General features: G+C 42.3%; 1 protein-coding gene across 4 annotated transcripts in view; it reads left to right on the top strand.

Annotated features, from left to right (window-relative positions):
- HEATR3 (HEAT repeat containing 3) overlaps positions 1 to 20,098 on the top strand; it is a 34,781-nt gene that overhangs the window by 439 nt on the left and 14,244 nt on the right. Inside the window, exons 1-8 of one of the 4 annotated variants that reach the window (XM_050922539.1) lie at positions 411 to 641; positions 7,498 to 7,670; positions 8,889 to 8,976; positions 12,460 to 12,572; positions 15,244 to 15,353; positions 16,082 to 16,222; positions 17,647 to 17,930; positions 19,160 to 19,250. In XM_050922539.1, coding sequence (XP_050778496.1) covers positions 507 to 641; positions 7,498 to 7,670; positions 8,889 to 8,976; positions 12,460 to 12,572; positions 15,244 to 15,353; positions 16,082 to 16,222; positions 17,647 to 17,930; positions 19,160 to 19,250 — 1,135 coding nt within the window. In that variant the 5' untranslated portion in view covers positions 411 to 506. Of the gene's footprint in view, positions 1 to 410; positions 642 to 729; positions 905 to 7,497; positions 7,671 to 8,888; positions 8,977 to 12,459; positions 12,573 to 15,243; positions 15,354 to 16,081; positions 16,223 to 17,646; positions 17,931 to 19,159; positions 19,251 to 20,098 lie in introns of those variants that run through there. The other 3 variants (XM_050922541.1, XM_050922540.1, XM_050922542.1) reach the window with 3 other exon arrangements.

A 20,098-nucleotide genomic window follows, 5' to 3' on the forward strand; every position in this document is an offset into this window, starting at 1 on the left:
GCCTTATATGCTGTGACTCCAGGAGTAGGAGCTTTAAGAAAAACATGTACTGTGCACTTTGGGATCAAACAGAATTGATATCGCTGCTCTTCTCTTCTCACCTGTGAAAAATGTAGCAGGGGCAGCCGAGGAAGGAAGGAGCGGAGGGCTTAGCTTCTTTCCATCCCAGTACAGAGCAGCGGGGTCTGGCCTGGTCTGTCGCAAAGCAATGTGCGCTGCGCTGCGCTACCTGTGCCCCTGGATGTCCTGCCACCGGCCCGTGCCGGCTGCCAGCCGGGCTGGGGCGCCGAGAGAGTTTGCAATTGCGCACAGCCCAGGGCGCTATTGTGCGCTGCGGCGTAGGCTGCCGGGCCGGCGCAGCTCCCCCTAGCGGATCGGGAACCAGCCACCGCGGCGCCTGCGCCAGGCACAGGGCTGGCCGGGTTGCGGCCGCACACGTGGGGGCTCTGCGCTGTCCTCCGGCCGGGCGGGGCAGGGTCGCTGCCCCCTATCCGCGGGCAGACACCATGGGCAAGAGCAAGGCCAAGAGGTTTCGGAGCTCCCCGTTCTCCCCAGCAGGCCCGCAGCGGCCAGCTAGCGGGGAGGGGCCGGTCGAGGACGACGGCGATGGAGGCTCCTCGGCCGCTGAGCTCCTGGAGAAAGTAAGCGAAAGCAGCTCCTCCCCTTCCTCCCTGCATGTCGGTGTATGGGGGGCTGGAGCCCTGTTGTTCCCCCCCTCCTGCACACGGCCAGTGCTCTGCAAGCAGCTCTCCCAGTGGGGGGGGGGTCTCTCCTTTCGTGGGCCGGGAGCCCCCAGCCTGCACAGGGACGGGGGAGTTTGCTCACGTGTGTCAGGGAGGAGGAGAGGCCTGTATGTGGCTTCAGTAGCGTGCTTTGAGCCGTGCAGGCTCGGGCAGATTGATGGGTAGGTGTTTTTTGAGCCTGGTTTTATCTTTCCCTGAATCTGGGAGGGGAGCTGTGGTGTCTGTACCGGAAGAGGCTGCATGCTGCATCTGGCTCAGGCTTGATCTGTGGTGGGCAGTAGGTAGCTTTGGCTGGCTAGTTTTCTCACCTGGGATGTGTATGCTAGCACCATACAGCAGGAGTTCTCAAACTGGGGGTCGTGAGCTGTCAACCTCCACCTCCAAATCCTGCTTTGCCTCCAGCATTTATAATGGTGTTCGATATATAAAAAAGTATTTTTTAATTTATAAGGGAGGTTGCACTCAGAGGCTTGCTATGTGAAAGGGGTCACCAGTAAGAAAAAGTTTGAGAGCCATTGCCATACAGGGAGATGGACTCCCCCCGCCCCCTGCATCTCTTCAGAGGGGAAGGAGCTATGATGTGGGCAGTAGCTTCTGTGAGAGAGAAATGCATAGATTGCTGTCAAACATCAAGTAGTGGGTTGTCATCTGCTTAGTAGAGAATCATACAAGTGTAGGGCTGGAAGGGCCCCTGAGAAGTCAAGTCCAGTCTGAGGCAGAACCAAGTAAATCTAGACCACCCCTGACCAGGTTTTTTTTCAGCCTTTTCTTAAAAATCTTCGATGATGGTGATTCCACAACCTCCCTTGGAAGCCTATTCCAGAGTTTAACTACCTTTATAGTTCAAAAGTTTTTCATAATATCTAACCTAAATGTCCCTTGCTGCAGATTTTAAGCCCATTATTTCTTGTCCTGCTTTTAGTGAACACAGAGAACAATTGATCACTGTTGTCTTTACAAAAGCTCTTAACATATTGGAAGACTGTTATTGGTCCACTCTGTTGTCTTTTCTCAAGACTAAACATAGTTAGTTGTTTTTTTTAACCTTTCCTCATAGGTCAGGTTTTCTAATAAATCTTTTATCATTTTTGGTGCTGTTCTCTGGACTCTGTCCAGTCTGTCTGCATCTTTTCTAAAGTGTGTGCTCAGAACTGGACATACTACTCCAACTGAGGCCTGATCTCTGCCAAGTAGAGCAAGTACTTTCTGTATCTGACATATGATGCTGCTGTGAGTACACCCCAGAATATTAGCATTTTTTGAAACTGCATCATATTGTCAACTCATATTAACCTCCACATCCTTTTCAGCAGTATTATGATCTGGCCCAGTGGTGCACAAACTTTTTCAGTCACCGCCCCTCCTTAGCATTAATGGAATCTGTTCTCACCCCTCCCTCCATTACTGCACAGCCAAGGCTTCCTCAGCTATGGAGCTTGGGCCAAAGGTGGAACTGGGGAGAGGAAGCAGTTGGGGCTAGAGGTGGAACTGATCTGGGAGACAGAGAAGGAATGAGGGCAGAGGTGGAACAGGGAGTGAAGTGGGACTGGGGGTGGATCTGGCCTGTTAATATTAATTGTGTTGCATATTTGGTCACTATTAACATTTTTAGTGATGGTTGAAGCAAAACCTTAACTGCCTGGATGTCATCCGTTATTATTAGCTCTCCTTCCCCATTAAGTAGAGGACCTACATTTTCCTTCATCTTTCTCTTACTTCTAATGTATTTAAAGAACCTCTTATAATGTTTTAAATCCCGTGCTAGGTGTAACTCATTTTGTGCTTTAGCCTTTCTGATTTTGTCCCTACGTGCTTGTGGTATTCTTTTTTTTCTCCTCCTTAGCAATTTGTTCATGTTTCCACTCTGTATGATTTCTTTTTAATTTTCAGGTCATCAAAGAGCTTGTGATACGATCATATTGATCTTTCACTAGTCTTCCTATCTTTCCTTTGCAATGGGATAGTTTGCAGCTGTGCCTTTAATATTGTCTCCTGAATATTGTCAGCTCTCCTGAACTCCTTTTCCTCTTAGATTTTCTTCTCAGGGGACCTTACCTACTAGTTCTCTGAGTCTTTTTGAAATCCATTGTCCTTATTCTGCTGCTTTCACTCCTTCCTTTCTTAGAATCATGAAATCTATTATTTCATGGTCACTTTCACCCAAATTGTTTTCCACCTTTAGTTTCATTACCAGTTCCTCCTGTTGGTCAGAATCCATCAAAAATGGCAGTCCCCCTGGTTACTTCCTCCACTTTCTGAAACAAAAAGTTGTCCCCAATATATTCTAAGAACTTACTGGAAATTTTGTGTTTTGCCGAATTACTTTTCCAACAGATGTCTAGCTAACTAAAATAATCCATTATTATCAGGTTTTGTGTATTGGATATTTCTGTTGTTTGTTGTAGAAATGCTTCATTCAACTCCTCTTCTTGATTTGGTCTGGAGTAGCCCCTCCCATGACATCACCCCTATTTTTTTATCCATTTTCTCTTTCCCCAGATACTTTCCACTGGTCTGTCTCTCAGCCCCTGGAACTCAAAACAAGTCTATATATTCTTGATGTGTAACGCAACACCTCCTCCTTCTTTACCTTGTTTGTCCTTCCTGAACAAGCTATACCCTTCTATACCAGTATTCCAGTCATGAGATTTATCCCTCTAAGTCTCAGTGATGCCAGCTAAGGCATAGTATAGCTTGTGTACTCCTATTTCCCCTTCTTCCTGTTTGTTTTCCATACCTCTTGAATTTGTGTACAGATATCTAAGATGTAGAGCAAATTTCTCCACTAATTTCCCTCTTGTTGCTCCTATGGCAATTGTAATTTTCTGTCTCTCTCCCTCACCCCCCAAAAACTAGTACTCTGTTAAAGTCATCTTTTTTTTATGCTTATCTGTGAGCTTTTATCCCCTGTCCCCTTTGAATGTAGTTTAAAACCCTCCTTGCTAGGTTGGGAAGTTAGTGCATGAAGATGCTCTTTCCCTTCTTGGTCAGGTGGACCCCATCTCTTCCCAGCAGACCACCTTCCCAGAACAGCATCCTGTGGTTGAGCAAACCAAAGCCCTCCTGTCAACACCATCTGTGAAGCCATGGATTCACCTCCAGGATGTGCATGTTCCTCCCTTACCCTCAACCAGGAGGATACATGAAAGTACAGCCTGCACTTCTGATTCCTTCACCCTCCCTCCCAGAGCCCTGTAGTCATTGTTGAACTTTTCAGGGTCATACCTGTCAGTATCATTGGTGGCCAAGCGGATGAGCCACCTGGAGTCGTGGTCAGAGGGACAGATGAGCCTTGGCAGCCTTTCTGTAATGTCTCAGATGCAAGTTGTAGGTAGGCAGCACACCTCTCAGGACATCATGTCAGGTCTGCAGTTGGATGCCTCTGTCTACTTCAGAAGAGAGTCTCTGATTACCAGCACCCTGTGTTGCCTCCTCTTGTGTGCAGTGGTTGTGAGCCTCCCAGCTTGGGGGCAGGTGGCTCCTCCTCAGCCATTGAGGTCTGCTCCTCTCCTCCTGTTGCTAATAATGCATACTGGTATTTTACCTTGGTGAATGGGGGACCTGGTTTGAGGGTGGAACACAGTCTATGGCCTGAGGAGGCAGGCAGCCAGTTCTCCTTCTCTGGTGCAGTCGTCGTCTGTAGTTCGCTAGCATCCTCCATCTCCGATGTTTCCATTTGCATCCTGTCAATGAAGTCCTCATGCTTTTGGATGCTGTGCAGACAAGCTGCCTCATCCTGCTGCTCTCTTACCTGTTTCCTGAAAGACTCAATCAACAGACACCTCTCACAGCAGGTGGGAATGTGCAAGCTGCGTTCTCAGCAAGTCAAGACCAGGGCTTGGGCAGAAGCCTCCAGGGTCAGGTTGTCTGGCAAGGGCCCCATAGGTGCAGATAGAGGAAAATCTAGCTGTGGTTTTGGCAATCCATTGTTGTCTTCCATGGCAGGTTCTTCGTTGCAGAGTACCTGTAAGTTAAGGGAAGGGAGGCTGGGGTGGGGGGGGGAAGAAAACAAAACCAACAACAGAAAGGGGGGGGGGAAAGTGATTTGGGAAACCACAGTCCTGTTAGTTTGTCCTCAATTGTATGCAAGGTTTTGGAACAAATTTTGAAAGAGTAGTTAAGGACACGAGGTAAACAGTAATTGAAATAAGATGCAACATAGTTTTATAAAACGTAGATGGTGCCAGACTAACCTGATCTCCTCCTTTGAGAAGATGACAGTACTGCAATCAGTTGATCTAATCTACCTGGATTTCAGTAAGGCATTTGGTACAGTTCCACATTGAGAACGGAAAGATGGATAAGGAACTGGTTAAAGGGAAGACTACAATGGGTCATACTGAAAGGTGAACTGTCAGGCTGGAGAGAGAGAGATTACTAGTGGAGTTCTTCAGGGATAGGTCCTGAAACCGATCTTATTTAACATTTTTATTAATAACCTTGGTACAAAAAGAGGGAGTATGTTAATAAAATTTGCAGATGACCCAACGTTGGGAGGGGTTGCCAGTATGGAGGAGGATTGAGATATCATATAAGAAGATCTTGACGTTGAAAACTGGAGTAATAGAAATGAGATGAAATTTAACAGTGCAAAGTGCAAGGTCATGGGACTAACAACAAGAATTTTTGCTATAAGCTGGGGCCTTATCAGTTGGAAGTGACAGAGGAGGAGAAAGACCTGGGTGTATTGGTCGATCATAGGATGACTAGGAGCTGCCAGTGTGATGCAGCTGTGAAAAAGGCTAATGCAGTCCTAAGGTGCATCAGGCATGGTTTTTCCAGTAGAGACAGAAGTGTTAGTACCATTATACAAGGCACTGGGGAGACCTCATCTGGAATACTGTGTGCAATTTGGGTCTCCCATTTTTAAGAAAGTTTAATTCAAACTGGAACAGGTGCAGAGAAGGACCACTAAGATGATCAGAAGAATGGAAAACCTACCTTATGATCGGAGACTCAAAGAGCTTGGCTTGTGTAGCTTAATCATAAGAAGGATGATTGTGCTCTATAAATACACCAGAGGGATAAATACCACAGAGGGGGAGGAGTTATTTAGTGCCGATGTTGAGACAAGAACAGTGGATACAAACTGGCCATCAACAAGTTTAGGCTTGGAATTAGAGGACGGTTTCTAACCATTAGAGCAGTGAAGTTTTGGAACGGCCTCCCAAGGAGTAGTAGTGGGGGCAAAAAACATATAAAGCCTGAGCTTGTTAAGTTTGTGGAGGTAAATTGTATGGTAAGATTGCCATCAATGGCATGTAGCTGATTTGTGACTGCTAGTAGCAGATGTCTCCAATGGCTGGTGATGGGAAACTAGATGGGGAGAGCTGTGAGTTACTACAATGAATTCTTGCCCAGGTGTCTGGCTGGCTGGCCTTGCCGATATGCTCAGGGTCTAACTGATTGCCATATTTGAGGCTGGAAAGGAGTTTCCCTACAGGTCAGATTTGCAGAGACTCTGGGTTTTTTTTCGCTTTCCTCTGCAGCATGAGGCACAGGTCACTTGCAGATTTAAATAAGTGTGAAGGGTGGATTCTCTGTAACTTGAAATCTTTAAACCATGATTTGTAGACTTCAGTAACTCAGGCAGAGGTTATGGGTCTACTACAGGAGTGAGCAGGTGAGGTTCTGTGACCTGTAATGTGCAGGAGGTCAGATTGGATGATCATGCTGGTCCATCCATTCTGGCTTTAAAGTCTGAGTCTAACACACAACCATACTTCCCTGCCTTCCTCCACTGGCAAACTTTCAGGTGCCTCCATCTCACTGGTCATCTGTTGCGCCATGTGTACCTCAGCTCTTCCCTTGAGTCTTGGTACCATTCTTGAGGAGGGAAAGAGGAGGCAACTGGACATCTGAAGTTTGACTCACTCTTTTTTCACCCTGACTGTTGCTTTTCGTAAAAGGGAAGGTCACACAGAGTAAATGGCCAAACTTACTCTCCCTTTGAAAGAAAAATAGTGTAGTTTAGCCTTTGACACGTAAGGCCCCCTGAGCAACCCACTCCTCTGCGTTTTTCCTGTTTGCCACCAGAAGCCCTGCCTTGGGGAGCTAGTACACCACTGGAGAGGGCAGGGGCAGCAGTGATGGCCAGTCTTTGGTGGGTGGCACAGCTGTGCGTGTTCCGCCTCTTTCCACTTGTCTGCTGCTCCTGCGCTTTGAATAGCTGTTGTTGGCCCAGTGAGCCGTAAACCCTGTGAAAAACTGAGTCTACCTGAGCAGAGCTTTCGCCTGCAGACAGGGAGAGGAGACTGTCAAGGACTCAGCAATACCAAGAGAACATACATGAATTCCCCTCTACCCATGAATAGATGTAGCCACTCGCCCATCATAACCCTTCATTTTTCAGTAGCCTCACTGAAGAGATTTGCACTTAAAACTCATGTAAACATGTTATATGAGTGTGAGAAATCAAATCTGTTTTTCAATAATCAGACTTGTGGTAGTCCCTGATTACTTGAGCTGATTCAACAAATCATTGCTTCCCTTGTCTCTTGTATGCTCATTTTTCTTTTGATATGATTTTCTCCTTTCAGAGTATAAAACCTAGGTGAAGATCTTCTGATTTTTAAGTCTTTATTTCTTTTAAAAATTGTTAAGTTGTCTTCCGTTACAGATATAAGAAAACATGATAACGAGGGGGAAGACAATGCAGTGTGTGGTGGTGGGGAAAATGAAAGTGTTTGTCTTTTCCTACAATGTAACCTTCTGGTGAATTTGCTTTTTAATCTCCCTTGTCCTATCTCTTCAGCTGCAGCATCCAAGTGCTGATGTAAGAGAGTTTGCCTGTGCCAGCATTTCCAAAATGTTGCAGCAGAAGCATGCAATCCCATCCTTTCTGCAGAGAGATGTTGTCCGGTGTTTAGGTCCCATGTTGCTTGATCAAAGTTTAGCTGTTCGTGAAACAGCTGCGGGAGCTCTCCGGTAAGTGATTAATAATGTATTATAGAAGAAGGAGTTACTATTGGCTATTGGTACAGTGGAGAAGAGGAATTTCTGATAAAAGGAAACAAACTTGAATATTGTCATCTTTGAGGTTTTTTTACTTTAACCCTATTATATATGTTGTTGTAATCAGAAAAGTCTTGATGTATGAATGACTATGATCCTGATTTCACAATGAGATTCATATGGAGAGATGCTCATTAACTTCAGTAAAGCACAACAAGGGTCTCATTGCAAGATCACAGCTTACCTTAGTAGTTGTTGCTACTCTGGTTCCTGCTTCTTGTGGTATGTTGTTTTCCATCTCTAATAGAAAGAAGTACTGAGGGATAAAATTTTAAATGCTTGAAAATGTTTCATGTGGAAATCTTTGTTTTGATAATGCTTTGGGAGCAGCGCGTTAGTGAGAAAATTCAAAATAGCTAGCTTTTATATGTGACAAAGTTGTATGGGACTAACTGTACTGCACCCAGACCTACTGTTGGTTTTTCTTTGTTTGCACAAAGACATAATGTTAGTGTTTCCTTTAGAAATGTGTTTTCTAACAGTTTCCTGTAAATGTTTTGCGCACAGATGCTTTAAAGATTAGCTTCCAGGATATCAGAAGGAAGGGCCTGGGGATCTGTTTCCCAAATGAAATGTTGCTATATTTTAGTAGGAATAAAATAGGCTCAGGGTACATCTACGCTGCGGCGGGAAGACTCATGACAAAGTCTGAAAGCCCAGGTCATCTGACTTGGGTTTGTGCTGCAGGACTGAAAATAGCAGTGTAGATATTTGGGCTTGGGGTTGGAGCCTGGGCTCTGAGACCTTCTCTCCTCACCAGGTCACAGAACCCAGGCTCCAGCCTGAGCCTGAACATCTACTCTGCTATTATTAACCTTGTAGCGCAAGCCTGAGTCAGTTGACCTGGGCTCTGAGACCTGCTGCTGTGTCTTTGGCTCATTGCTATGCTATTTACATAGGTCTGTTTTTTTTTTAAACTGAGTTTAATATATTTTTAGATTAAGACATGTAATAGACTAAAAGCAGGTGATTCATGCAGTATCATCTTAGTAATTAAACGTTACTTTAAAAAAAAAAGTGAAACCTGTCGTAACCTCTAAATCTGTTACTGTAGAAATATTTAAATATATTTGAAATATTCAAGGCAGATAACTTTATAGCATGTGATCCAAGGCATTTAACTTTTTCCAGAAATCTCAGTGCTTGTGGAGGATTTGAAGTTTGTGATGACATGGTGACTAAAGATATCATGACACCCCTTGTAGCGCTTTTGAAAGAGGTATGGTTTTTTTTGTTTGTTTGTTTGTTTTTTTTTAACTTCTATACAGTTTTTAAACTTTCCAGGTCTTTCTCTTTTCAAAACTACTGTGAAGAGTTTGTAAAATTGTTCTGAAGATATTTTAAGCAGAAATTCTGGCAAGATTAACGTATAGTGTTAGAATTCTAAATGGTTTTTTTTTCTATTTGTAGTAGACACAATCAAGCAGAATTAGGATATTAGCTGAAAATAAATTGCACATGTGACGATCAGCAACCAGACACCTCAAGGGGAGAGCAGGGGGTTTGAACTCTAAAGAATAAGAAGTTGAATCAACTGATTATATATGATGATGTTATACTAGACAGACATGCCAAATAAGGTCTTTTGTGAAAGGTTGTAAAGTTCTAAACTTAAAAATCATTATGAGGTATGTATACAGACTATGGTTATGAAATTATATATTTGTGTATATGAAGAACTGTGCTCATAAACTTCGGTTCCACCTCTCAGCAGGACATTGAGCAATCAAACAGGGAGAGGCACCTCCCAAGCCAGGTGTGTTCACACAAAATCAGACTCAATAACCATTGCACAACCCAGGAAAAGACAATGATAGGCCATTAAAGTTAATGAAAGTCATTGAGACAAGTGGGTATTTTCCCACTTTGAATATCTGTAGTGATTAAAGAAAAAGAAAACCTTGCAAACCCTTTTAAAATGGAAGGGTTTGGAAGTGAAAGGCAACTGAGGGACAGTCTCTAGAGGGGAAGCAGTCTGTGGACGCTAATGCCCCCCAGTATCTAGAATGTATGCTGAACTGTTCAAAGGCAATAGGTAACTTGTATTAGAAAAGGGATTTTATTGAAAATGGAAGTGTAAAGCCTGAGGGCAGTTCTGCGCTACAAAGTTACATTGGTACAGCTGCAGCGAGTCTGGTGAAGATGCTTAAACTGATGGGAGGGAGCTCTCCAGTCAGCTTAATAACTCCACCTCCATGAGAGGCAAAAACTATGTCGATGGGAGAAGCTTTCTCGCCGACATAGCACTGTCTACACAGGAGGATAAGGTCAGTATACCTACGTCGTCTGGGGTGTAGATTTTTCACACCCCTGAGTGACGTGGTTGTACTGAAGAAAATGTGTGGTGTAGACCAAGGGCGATGCTGCATCTTTGTTTGCTGGGTAGCTTGTGTATGATTGCTTTCCTTTACTATTTCATATTTTAACCTGGGGTTTTTCTGTTAAATCCACTTCTTTTGTATTTGTTTTTTATCCCCAAGCAGGCCTGTTGTGCAAACTGTATGGAGTGTGTGCGCCAAAGTAAACTGATAACTAGGGGGCTTGGTTTATGCCTTCACGGGAATGGTCCAAGTGACTGTTATTTACGAACTTGGGGAGGATGGATGTGGGGAGACTCAGGACTCCAAGGGTTGTTGGAGTCACCCCTCAAGAAGTGACTAAGCTGGTGGAGGCCAGGGTGAGACCTTGTGCTTGTGGGCTAGCTACTGATATCAGAGTTCTGAGCCATACAGCGTTTAAGGCACCCCAAGGTACAGGGCGGGTGGTTACAGAGCTCCTTACTCATCTGGATGATCTCCAACATGTCACAGTAGTGTAGTTGGTACAGGAGTTGCACTCCAGTTTCAGTGAACTGAGGTTCACACTCCAAACACTTGCTGAACAAACTCTAGTGGATTCAAAAGTGAGGGAACAAAGTACAAGCTCACAGGTTGTTATTTTCTTTTGTTTATTTCGGGTCAAGAGGAATAATGAAGGAAAGGAGAGAATGAGAAAATCAGAGTCTTCGTATGCAATGGATAAAAAGAAGCTTGGGAGCTTATGTTTGAAATCAGAGCCATAGCAGTAGAGCATTAAGACACCTCAAGGTCAGAGGGCAGGCAGTGACTGAGCCCTTTAGTAGTTGGGATGATCCCCAAAATGTCACAGCTCCCTAAGGAATTGCTACTAATCCCTTTTCATATAAATTATTATACAAATGGAACACTTTATTTCTATGAGAGTTTACCAAAATTATATGCAAATCTAGAGAGAGATCCCAAGCAAGGACATGATTCTGCACACAGAGGTCCATTGAAGTTAGGTAGGGACAGTGAATCATGCAAGCAAATCTGATTGCAGGATCTTTACAATTTTACATTACATGCTATGTCTACTGAGGTTCACAGTGAGTGCTGTTGTCCAAATTAATGATTGAATTGACAGTTGGCAACGTTGTTATTGTACCAGTTATAGTAAGATAAAGTGTTTCTAATACTTCTGATTGTACTATATAGTCTCCATTTGGTCCAGTGGATAAGGCCCAAGACTGGGAGTCAAGACTTGGGTTCCATCTGTCTGCTGACTTTACTATATTTTGGACAAGCTACTTAACCTCTGTGCCTAACTTTCCCCATTTATAAAATGTGGATAATGGTCAATCCCTGTGTAGGCTGCCCTTCTGAGATTCTTTTCGAGTCCACTGAGTGCATCCCTTTTAAGTGGAAGGTCTCCACTTCCCCTTGGGATGGAATTCCACGAACCTCCACTCTCCCATTGGGTCTCTGATTTATATCCGCTAGCTGTCAACCATATTATATAGTAAGCCCATGGGCTTGGCACCTGCAAGAGTTTTCCTTGTGGGGTTTGTGGACGGACATAGTATGCAGTGACACAGTGTTCTTGAAATAAAGAATATTTGTTTCGCCAAAGGGTACTCAGCTCTTAGAGAAGTGGATTTAAATTAACAGAGATCTACATGTACATTGTCTTACCTACACTTGGCATTCCCCTTGAGGCCCGGGTAGATCTGATTTAGCTCTGGTGTCCCTCTCTTCTCTTTGGCCACCAAGTTATAGCATGGTTGCTGCAGGTGACTGGTATTTACGAACTTCCAGTAGGTCTCTGTGTCAGCCTGACAGCTTCCCTCAGCATAGGGGCAGTCATTTAACAGAACAGTGTTTCTCCTAAATTCTGACTCTTTCCAGTCTGGTTTCTTTAACAATCCTTTTTGGTCTAAATATGCATTCAGACAGGGTGATTACACAGAGGGGCATGTGACATTTTATAAAAAACCAACATATTTCCCAGTTCTCCACATTAGCCATGTTTGTAAAGTGCTGAGAGATACGCAGATGACATTCTGTAAAAGTATTTAATTATTAGCATTAATGGACATTCCAGTGTTTCTGAGAAGCATCTGGCCTTGTATTTTCTTGTGACAGTCAGACAAAAATTTAACAAGTTTATTTGTCTATAAGAAAGTGCTTTTGAAAACGAGGGTATGTGTGACAGGACATAGTACAAGGTGATTTTGTTAAGGTGTGTAATTTCTTTTCTGTAGAAAGGAATAGTTGAATTCGTATTATGATCCTATTTGCCATGAAGAGTTGCAGATTCACTGTAATTTCTGTCATTAAGTAGCTGTCCTGAGATCTCTGCTTTTAATTTTTTTTTCTCTTGTCCAGTTCTTTTCCAATTCCTTTTTTTGCCTGTTTGGTTACAGTGCAGTGCTGGACTAGAGGCCAACGAGGTCTCCCCCATGAAATGCAAAGATACAAAGAAAAATTGTGTTGAAGACATAGCCAATGAGGCTGTTAATGTGCTGTGGAATGTATGGTAAGCTCCATTTTAATATTAACACAGATGCTTTTCTTTTGAAAAATAGTTTGACCCTATATACCCCAGTGAAGATAAAAGCAATAATATCTGATCACTTCATTCCTGAAAGTAGTTTATATATCAACATGGTTATTCCTTTTCAAACTTGAAAAATGTATTTATATACCTTTCTCCATAAATGGCAAATAAGATAAAACATATTTTGTAAGTGAAAGATCTTGAAGCTCCACAGAGTTATTATTTTAAAATTATTATTAATCAAACAGGTTGGACTGTGCTGAAATCTGACTTCCAAGAGCAACTCAGCCTAAATCGTGATTTTGGCTTTTGTACTATATCATAGTCACTCTGAAAGTGAAGACTTTCTGCAGTGCATGGGAGAATGAAGACTACACCTCCCAAATTTTCTGTAGGACCATGCTGTACTGCAGAAGTAGGGGAACATTATGTTCCAACCCGGAGACTCCAGTGCTGTCCCAGCCTCAATGGGGAATGTAGGCCCCACTTGAGTCCCTGCTGCTGGAGCCTAACGTTTTGCTACAATTAAACTACTCTTTGTGGGCCTGATCATGCACTCAGTGAAGCCAATAGGAGTTTTATAATTTATTTTGTTGAGTTCAGGCCTCTTGAGTTCTGGAATGCTCCAAATCATAGATTATATAAATGAGAGTCACCTAGAATTCATAGCGAAGCCACAGAATGGAAATCTAGGGTGCCCCATACACTGCTGGGCTCTGCATTCTCCACTGAAGGGGCAGAGTGAAGTTTCCTGAACTTCATGTGCTATGCCCATTTTATCAGCACCTGGGGATCACTACGTGAAAGTGTAAAGGGTGCTTAATCTAGAGGGAGAGGACATTTAAGGAAAATGCAGAATGTCTAGATAGGTGTATGGAATATTGAAATAGGGAAAGAATTAAGACCTATAGAACATAGAGGTTAGTAAACCTTTGGGGTGTCTGTAATGGAGAGAATGCTGCAGAAGAATAACAGAATAGTGAAGAGAGTGCTCAGATAGGAGCCTTAAAGTGACCTATGCAGATCTGTAGCATAAAGAAAGGAGACACCGACTGGGAACTAAGTTCAGCAAAATGTTAAAATCAAAGGCAACTGAAGCAATGCGCAACCTGATAACACAGATTTGTCCACCATATGCTTTCCCCAGGTACTGCAATCACAAGGGGAAGATTAAAATGATGGATCATGCCACCCTTGCTAGAAATAGCTTCCCCCTCCCTCCTGCTATCTGACATTGTAAAGAGAAATGCCACTTGTTTTAGGCAGTCATCTCTCTTGGGTCAAATCCTGCCACCTGCTGTGTGGAGACAAGCGACCTTGTAGCAATGGAACATATCCAGTTATACTATACATAAGAACCATGATTTTCTAGCTATTAGGTGCCACCACTCTGCGGCCATATGGGTGGAAAGAATGAGGATTTATTTTCTTCCTCCTTGCTCTGCAAATGTTCCCGGTGCCCATTAGTGCTTGGGTACAGGATGGGTTCTTAAGCATATTTAAGCATGTGAATGGTCCCGTTACTAATTTACATTGATTTGTGTAATTGACATGAAGAAAATTACAGGTTGCGCAAAGAGAAACGGAAACAATATTAATAGAAACTCTAGTGCAAACATCGAGATGACACAATCTGACAAAGACTTGAGACTATATGAAGCCCCACTGTCTTCATTTGGGCTCCAGGCATCTACCAGCATGGAGTAGTAGCAGGGCTGGGGCCTTTGTATCTAAGGGCTGGTCTACACTACGGGGGAAAATCGATCTTAGATATGCAACTTCAGCTACGTGAATAACGTAACTGAAGTCGAAGTATCTAAGATCGAATTACTCACCGTCCTCACGGCGCGGGATCAATGTCCGCGGCTCCCCCTGTCGATTCCGCAACTCCTTTCGGGTTGGTGGAGTTACAGAATTGATATAAGCGCATTCGGGGATCGATATATCGCATCTAGATGAGACGCGATATATCGATCCCCGAGCAATCGATTGCTACCCGCCGATACAGCGGGTAGTGAAGACGTACCCTAAGACACATAGAACTATAAAATAACTGCATGCACAAGTCTCTGTGCTGCCACGTAACCTTTTGTTGTGTAACCCTTGTCCTTAATAGAACTGGATTTCTTGTATTCATTAATCAGTTGTCAGGTCTTATTTCAAATGTAAGTGACTTTGAAACAGGGACCATGTTTTGTAAAGCACTTAGCATATTTTGGGAACTAGACAAATAATAATTCTCTCAAGTTTCCTGGCCATTGGTTGGGTTCTGCGGTGTTTCTGATCTGTAGAAGTCACGGTCCCGTCTTAATATTTTAGTTCTAAGTGAAATAGGTGGGGCAGTTTAAATAAATACAAATAAAATCAGTAAGATAATTAAAGTAAATGGCACCTTTCAGATGGTTTTAGAAATATAGTACAGACTCCTGAATGCCAACTATCTGTGCTGGAACAATGACTTCTTATTACTGACTGGAAAAGAACTACCCTTTAAAGTGGAAAATGTGTTCTGGAGCTGTTAGTTTTTTAAAAAATGGATTAATAAAAATATAAATTCCAAAAAAAAAATGTTTGAATAAATTGTTAGAGTTCTATTAGAGTGACTTTTCTTAAAAGTGAAAAATGTTTTATCATTCTTTGTTTTTCTTAGTGAGTGCAATGGTACGGCAGTATCCATATTTAATAAAGAAGGGTGTTTGGATGTTGTGTTACAGTATTTGAAGAAATTTTCCACAAACGTAGATCTGGCTATCTCAGTAGGTAAGTGGTGGATAGGGTAGTGATCATCATGTAGTTTGAGCTACGAATATATATCTAGCCTTGCAATACACTGTATTATATGGTCATGTTAATGATCCTATTGAGTCACAACTGAAAATAAGAACTTCAGAAAGGCTCCTTCTAAAAATTACACCTTGGAGTTTGAAATCTTGTATGCTTGTTCTCACTCCAAAAGGGGAGTGATGTATTGTAGTGCTCGAATGAGAGGGAAGGTTTTCCAGAGAAAAATAAACTAATTTAGCTTTTCTGGGGAGAGGGGATGTGTTTGTAATGCAAGAGGGCACCATCAATTGAAAAATCTCACTTCTCTCTGAAAATGCTTGCTCTAACTAATATTGTTACAAGAACTTCACAACACTTCCACTGTTTCTCTTGTACAGTCTGTCAGGGCTTTATCCACATACTTCTGCATATGAGTAACTCAATTCAGTGGGACTGTTCCCTTGCTAAAGGTATTCATGCCCAAAAGGGTTTGCAAGACTAAGCTCTTACATTGCTTTCACCTGTTTATGCGTGTCTTTCATGCAACAAAAAAAGAGAAGAAAACCCTTCTTTAGTAGAAAAAATTATTGTCGGGGCAGTGTAGTACCATAAACTACTTTTATCCCACCCTTGTGAAATTGAGCAGCTTTCATGATGATAGTGTAGTATCCAGTTAGAGATCTGAAAACATTACATTTTTGTCTGGTTGATTTTTGTCGCCACAGCACATTGCTTGCAGACAGTGACGGAAGATAACCCAGACCTGCTTTTTTCTTTCAATGCTTCTGCACATCAAGTATTGGAATCCATAATGTTGTCCCAAGACAGTGCCATGGAGCATATTCTTTTAAGGACATTGTTGGCAGGTATGATTCAACTGGACCCTAACTTTTGTATTTGGAACGTGCTGTATAGAAGGTAAAGTGGGATGGGAGAGGCAGAGGTTTTAGTTCTCCATCATGCCAAAGTAATAGCAACAAATTATGTTGTTGCCAAAGTGTCAGCTTAGAAGCAAGAGCTGGATAGATTGTTCTCAGATCTATTCCTGCCACTGTTATACCTTTGTCATGGAGCCTGGGGTTTCATATGTCATCTTTCACAACCAGATAGCGTAAGAGAGCCAATATCTGAATCATGTCAAAAGGCAATGCTGTCTCTTGATTGTGACTTCAGTCCCAATTTGATTTGGTGTTACTCATTCGTTAGTTCTTACTAAGGAAATAAAGCAATAATAAATATTAAAGAAACCGTGTTGCTCTTGACTTTACCTGTGCTAGGCTTTGAAGCATTTGGAAATAGATTTTTGAACTTTGGTTTAGCAAGAACAATGTTTAAACCATTTCTAACGTGATTTATCTGGCCACTCTATTACACTGCAACAGAGATTTTGAAAGCAGTTTTACAACAGGCTGGCCTATCAAGATTTGTCTGAAATTGGTTTAGCTGGAAGCGTGTTGAAACAGACTTTGAAAATCTGTTTTCAAACATGGTTTTTAAAGCCCAGTATTAAGTGCCTGGGCCATTGCATCCTTTCCCTTCAGCTTCACCATCTTGTGTTACACCTTCCAGTTAAGATGCTTTCTGACCCTGAAGTACAATTAACTAGAATTCTCCAGTTTAAAGCACTCAGTACCTGTGCTTAGAAAGGGAGGGTTTTATTTAATTTCTCTTTATTTTTTGACTGTTTATAGGTCTGACAAATAATAAAATCAAGCAATGTAATGTGGAAGAAAATCTCTCCCTTCGTCCTTTTAAGACCATGAATAACTCAAAATTAAGATCATTCAGTGTCCTGAAGATCTGCTATGTCTATCAGGCAAAGTGTCACCAGGATTTCCCTATGGAAATATTTTTTGTCCATCTTCACATGATGAGGTTTGCCCCAGCTTACGGTTTTGGGCCCTGAATGTTCAATATAGGTTGGCACTTGAAAGTCACAAGTCTATAGGAAACTCCTGAAATTTCAGTTCATAAAGTACTCTTACCTTTCTGAAGGAGGCAGTTGTTTCTCAGTTAATGCGAGGGATTGGAAATCAGGCGACATGGGTTCTGTTTTCAGCCATGCCATGAAGCCTCTGATCACGGGGAAACTTTTTTGTGCCTTAGATTCTCCTTTCGTAAGATGGGGATCTATATCTGTCTTTGAAAAGTATTTTGAGATTCTTGATGAAAGATGTGACATAGATACTGAGTACTATAGTTAACACAAGCTCTGGTTTTGCAATAGCTATAAGAAGGCCATGCACCATGTAGTTTAAAGGTTTTGACATTCTAACTCTCCCATGTTTAGGCTCTGTCTGGAATATAAAGGGCACCATTCCATCCAGTAGCCAGGCAAGCACAATTAATGCTATCCTGAAGATTTTCTCAGAATCACTAGTGGTGGATGCTGGTGAAACAGTTATTCACATGAAGGAAGCTGAAACACAAAGGTTAAAACTCACTGCAGAGGGAGAAACTGAGGAAAGTGTGGGTGATACAATAGACAACTCTGTATTGAACGAAGATGATGAAATGGAAGAACCACCTAAAGGAAAAGTCAAAAGAGAAAATGACATTTCAGATCTACTTCCAGTAAGTATGGCCGATTTGTGGCTGACATAGCTCTTAGTGCAGTGTTATGCTTCTGATTAGTCTTTGGTTAACTGTCAATCTCACTTCTCCATAACTCAGTTGCAGAAGGGTGAAACTTTCCCAAAATATTCAGCCTCAGACTCCTGGCATAGAGAATTTCATCCTGATCTGTTAAAGTTTGGCAAAGTTATAAGCAACTGAAAATAGGGTCCTATAATGGAAGGTTCACCCTTAATTATAGGCAGAGCTACCAGCATGGTATCAGTGCCACCTCCTTTTCTCTGCCAGCTGGCCGCCCAAACAGGAAGCCACAGTGGCTGCTGGGGCTGGAGCATGGCTTCCTCCCATTCCTTTACCCACCCCCCTCTGGTATAGGGCCATCATGCTAACCCCCATCATGCAGCCACAGCCTCTTCACAGAGTGGGAGGCGAAGGGGAGCTTGGCACTTGTGCCTGACCTGTGAAATTCCAACCCTTACCCATGATTCTGCTGGGATTCTTTTTTTTTTTTTCCTTTTTCTTTTTTTTTTAAACCCTGCAGTTTACAAAAGGTCTTAGAATTAGACCAAATTTGGGCAGATTTTCATTGGGACCACAAAAGGCATATGCCTGACACAAAGCCCAACCCTTGCCAAATTTCAGGTCCCTGCTCCAAATCATGAGGGTGCTAGACCTTTTCAAATTAGAGTGCCAGAATTTAACAAGGGCAAAACAATAGCCTCATTCTCAGAAACCGCTGAGTCATTTTGGCTGAATTTTTTTAAACTACATTCAGCCTGAGGCAGACACCTAGCCTGTCAAATTTCAGCCCACATGGTTAAAGTTTATGAAGTAACTGAATCAATGGGAAGTGCCTGGCAACCTTAGTAAACAGTGGTACCAGTCACAGCTGTAATTCTGTACAAATTATGAGAATTCAGACCTAGTGAAAAGGGGGAAAACGGAACAACTCTGAGTTTTTGGCAGGTTTTGATGAGATTATACCTTTCAGGATAACAAGTGATCTGTGCTATTAGTAGGTTCTGTTAGTCTGCAGAACACAATATTAAACAATTTCTGAAGTTTGGCACTCATCAGTATTAGTAGAACATTTGATATTCTCTATTCTGTTAGTTTTTTATGCGACACCTATTCACAATTATCGTATTTTATCTGCTTTGGTTGACAGTCTAGCTACTTTAAAACTAGAGTGCTGTCCTCCAAAATTAAGTTTTGTTTGTTTTCTCTAGTCTGATAAGTGGGAGCTGAAACAAGTGACAGCCTTACTGATGGCTCAGCAGACTGCCCTGGAAATCATTGTTAATATGTGCTGCAGTGAAGGTACGTAGGCAGCTTTTTCATTGTTACCAAGGATTCCATTTTTAGTAACATGGCAAATTTACTTGGACTGTTCCGGGATCTTATCTAACTTGACCTGCTAATCCTCTCATTCTTAAAAGTGAACAAACCATAGATTTGCATCCTTTAATGCCCCTTACTGTATGTAAAGAATCTCAAGATATTAATTTCTAATCCTTTTTTCGATGTGTTTAACATTGCAGATTTGAGGTGTATCAGTTTCAGACTCTCCTCTTTGTTGGAATCCTTCAGCAAAATCATACACAATCTGAAGCCAGATCTCCACTTAAGTTCCACCAGACTTATCTGTGTTGGTTAGGGGTGTAATGTTTTTCTTTTTTTCATGTTATAGTTGTGCTTTCAGAAGCCCTAGTGTCTGCACTTATATTGGCAAAAGAAGTGCTTTTCTGGCATAGCTTATTTTGCTGGCTGAACACACAAAAACTGTATCAGCTTTTGCTGGGATAACTGCATCTATGGTAGGAAGGTTTTGCCTGGCTTTCAAAAATAGGCAGGGCCAAAGACTCAATAGCTATTTTCAGTAAGGGCTGGGAGCACTGTAGCTCAGGTTTCAGCTTTTTGTGGTGTTGTAGGGTGACCAGACAGCAAATGTGAAAAATCAGGACGGGTGAGAGGTAATAGGAGCCTATATAAGAAAAAGACCCCCAATTCAGAATGGTCCCTATAAAATCAGATATCTGGTCACCTTAGGTGTTGCTATCCAGGTCTACCATCAAAGAGGGAAATTTGAACCTGATACCGTTGATACTTCTAAATTAAAACAAACAAACAAAAACACAGAAGGGAAATGTTTTAAACAGTAATGTAGC

Source organism: Gopherus flavomarginatus, chromosome 14, assembly GCF_025201925.1.
Source record: "Gopherus flavomarginatus isolate rGopFla2 chromosome 14, rGopFla2.mat.asm, whole genome shotgun sequence".
Classification (NCBI taxonomy): domain Eukaryota; kingdom Metazoa; phylum Chordata; order Testudines; family Testudinidae; genus Gopherus; species Gopherus flavomarginatus.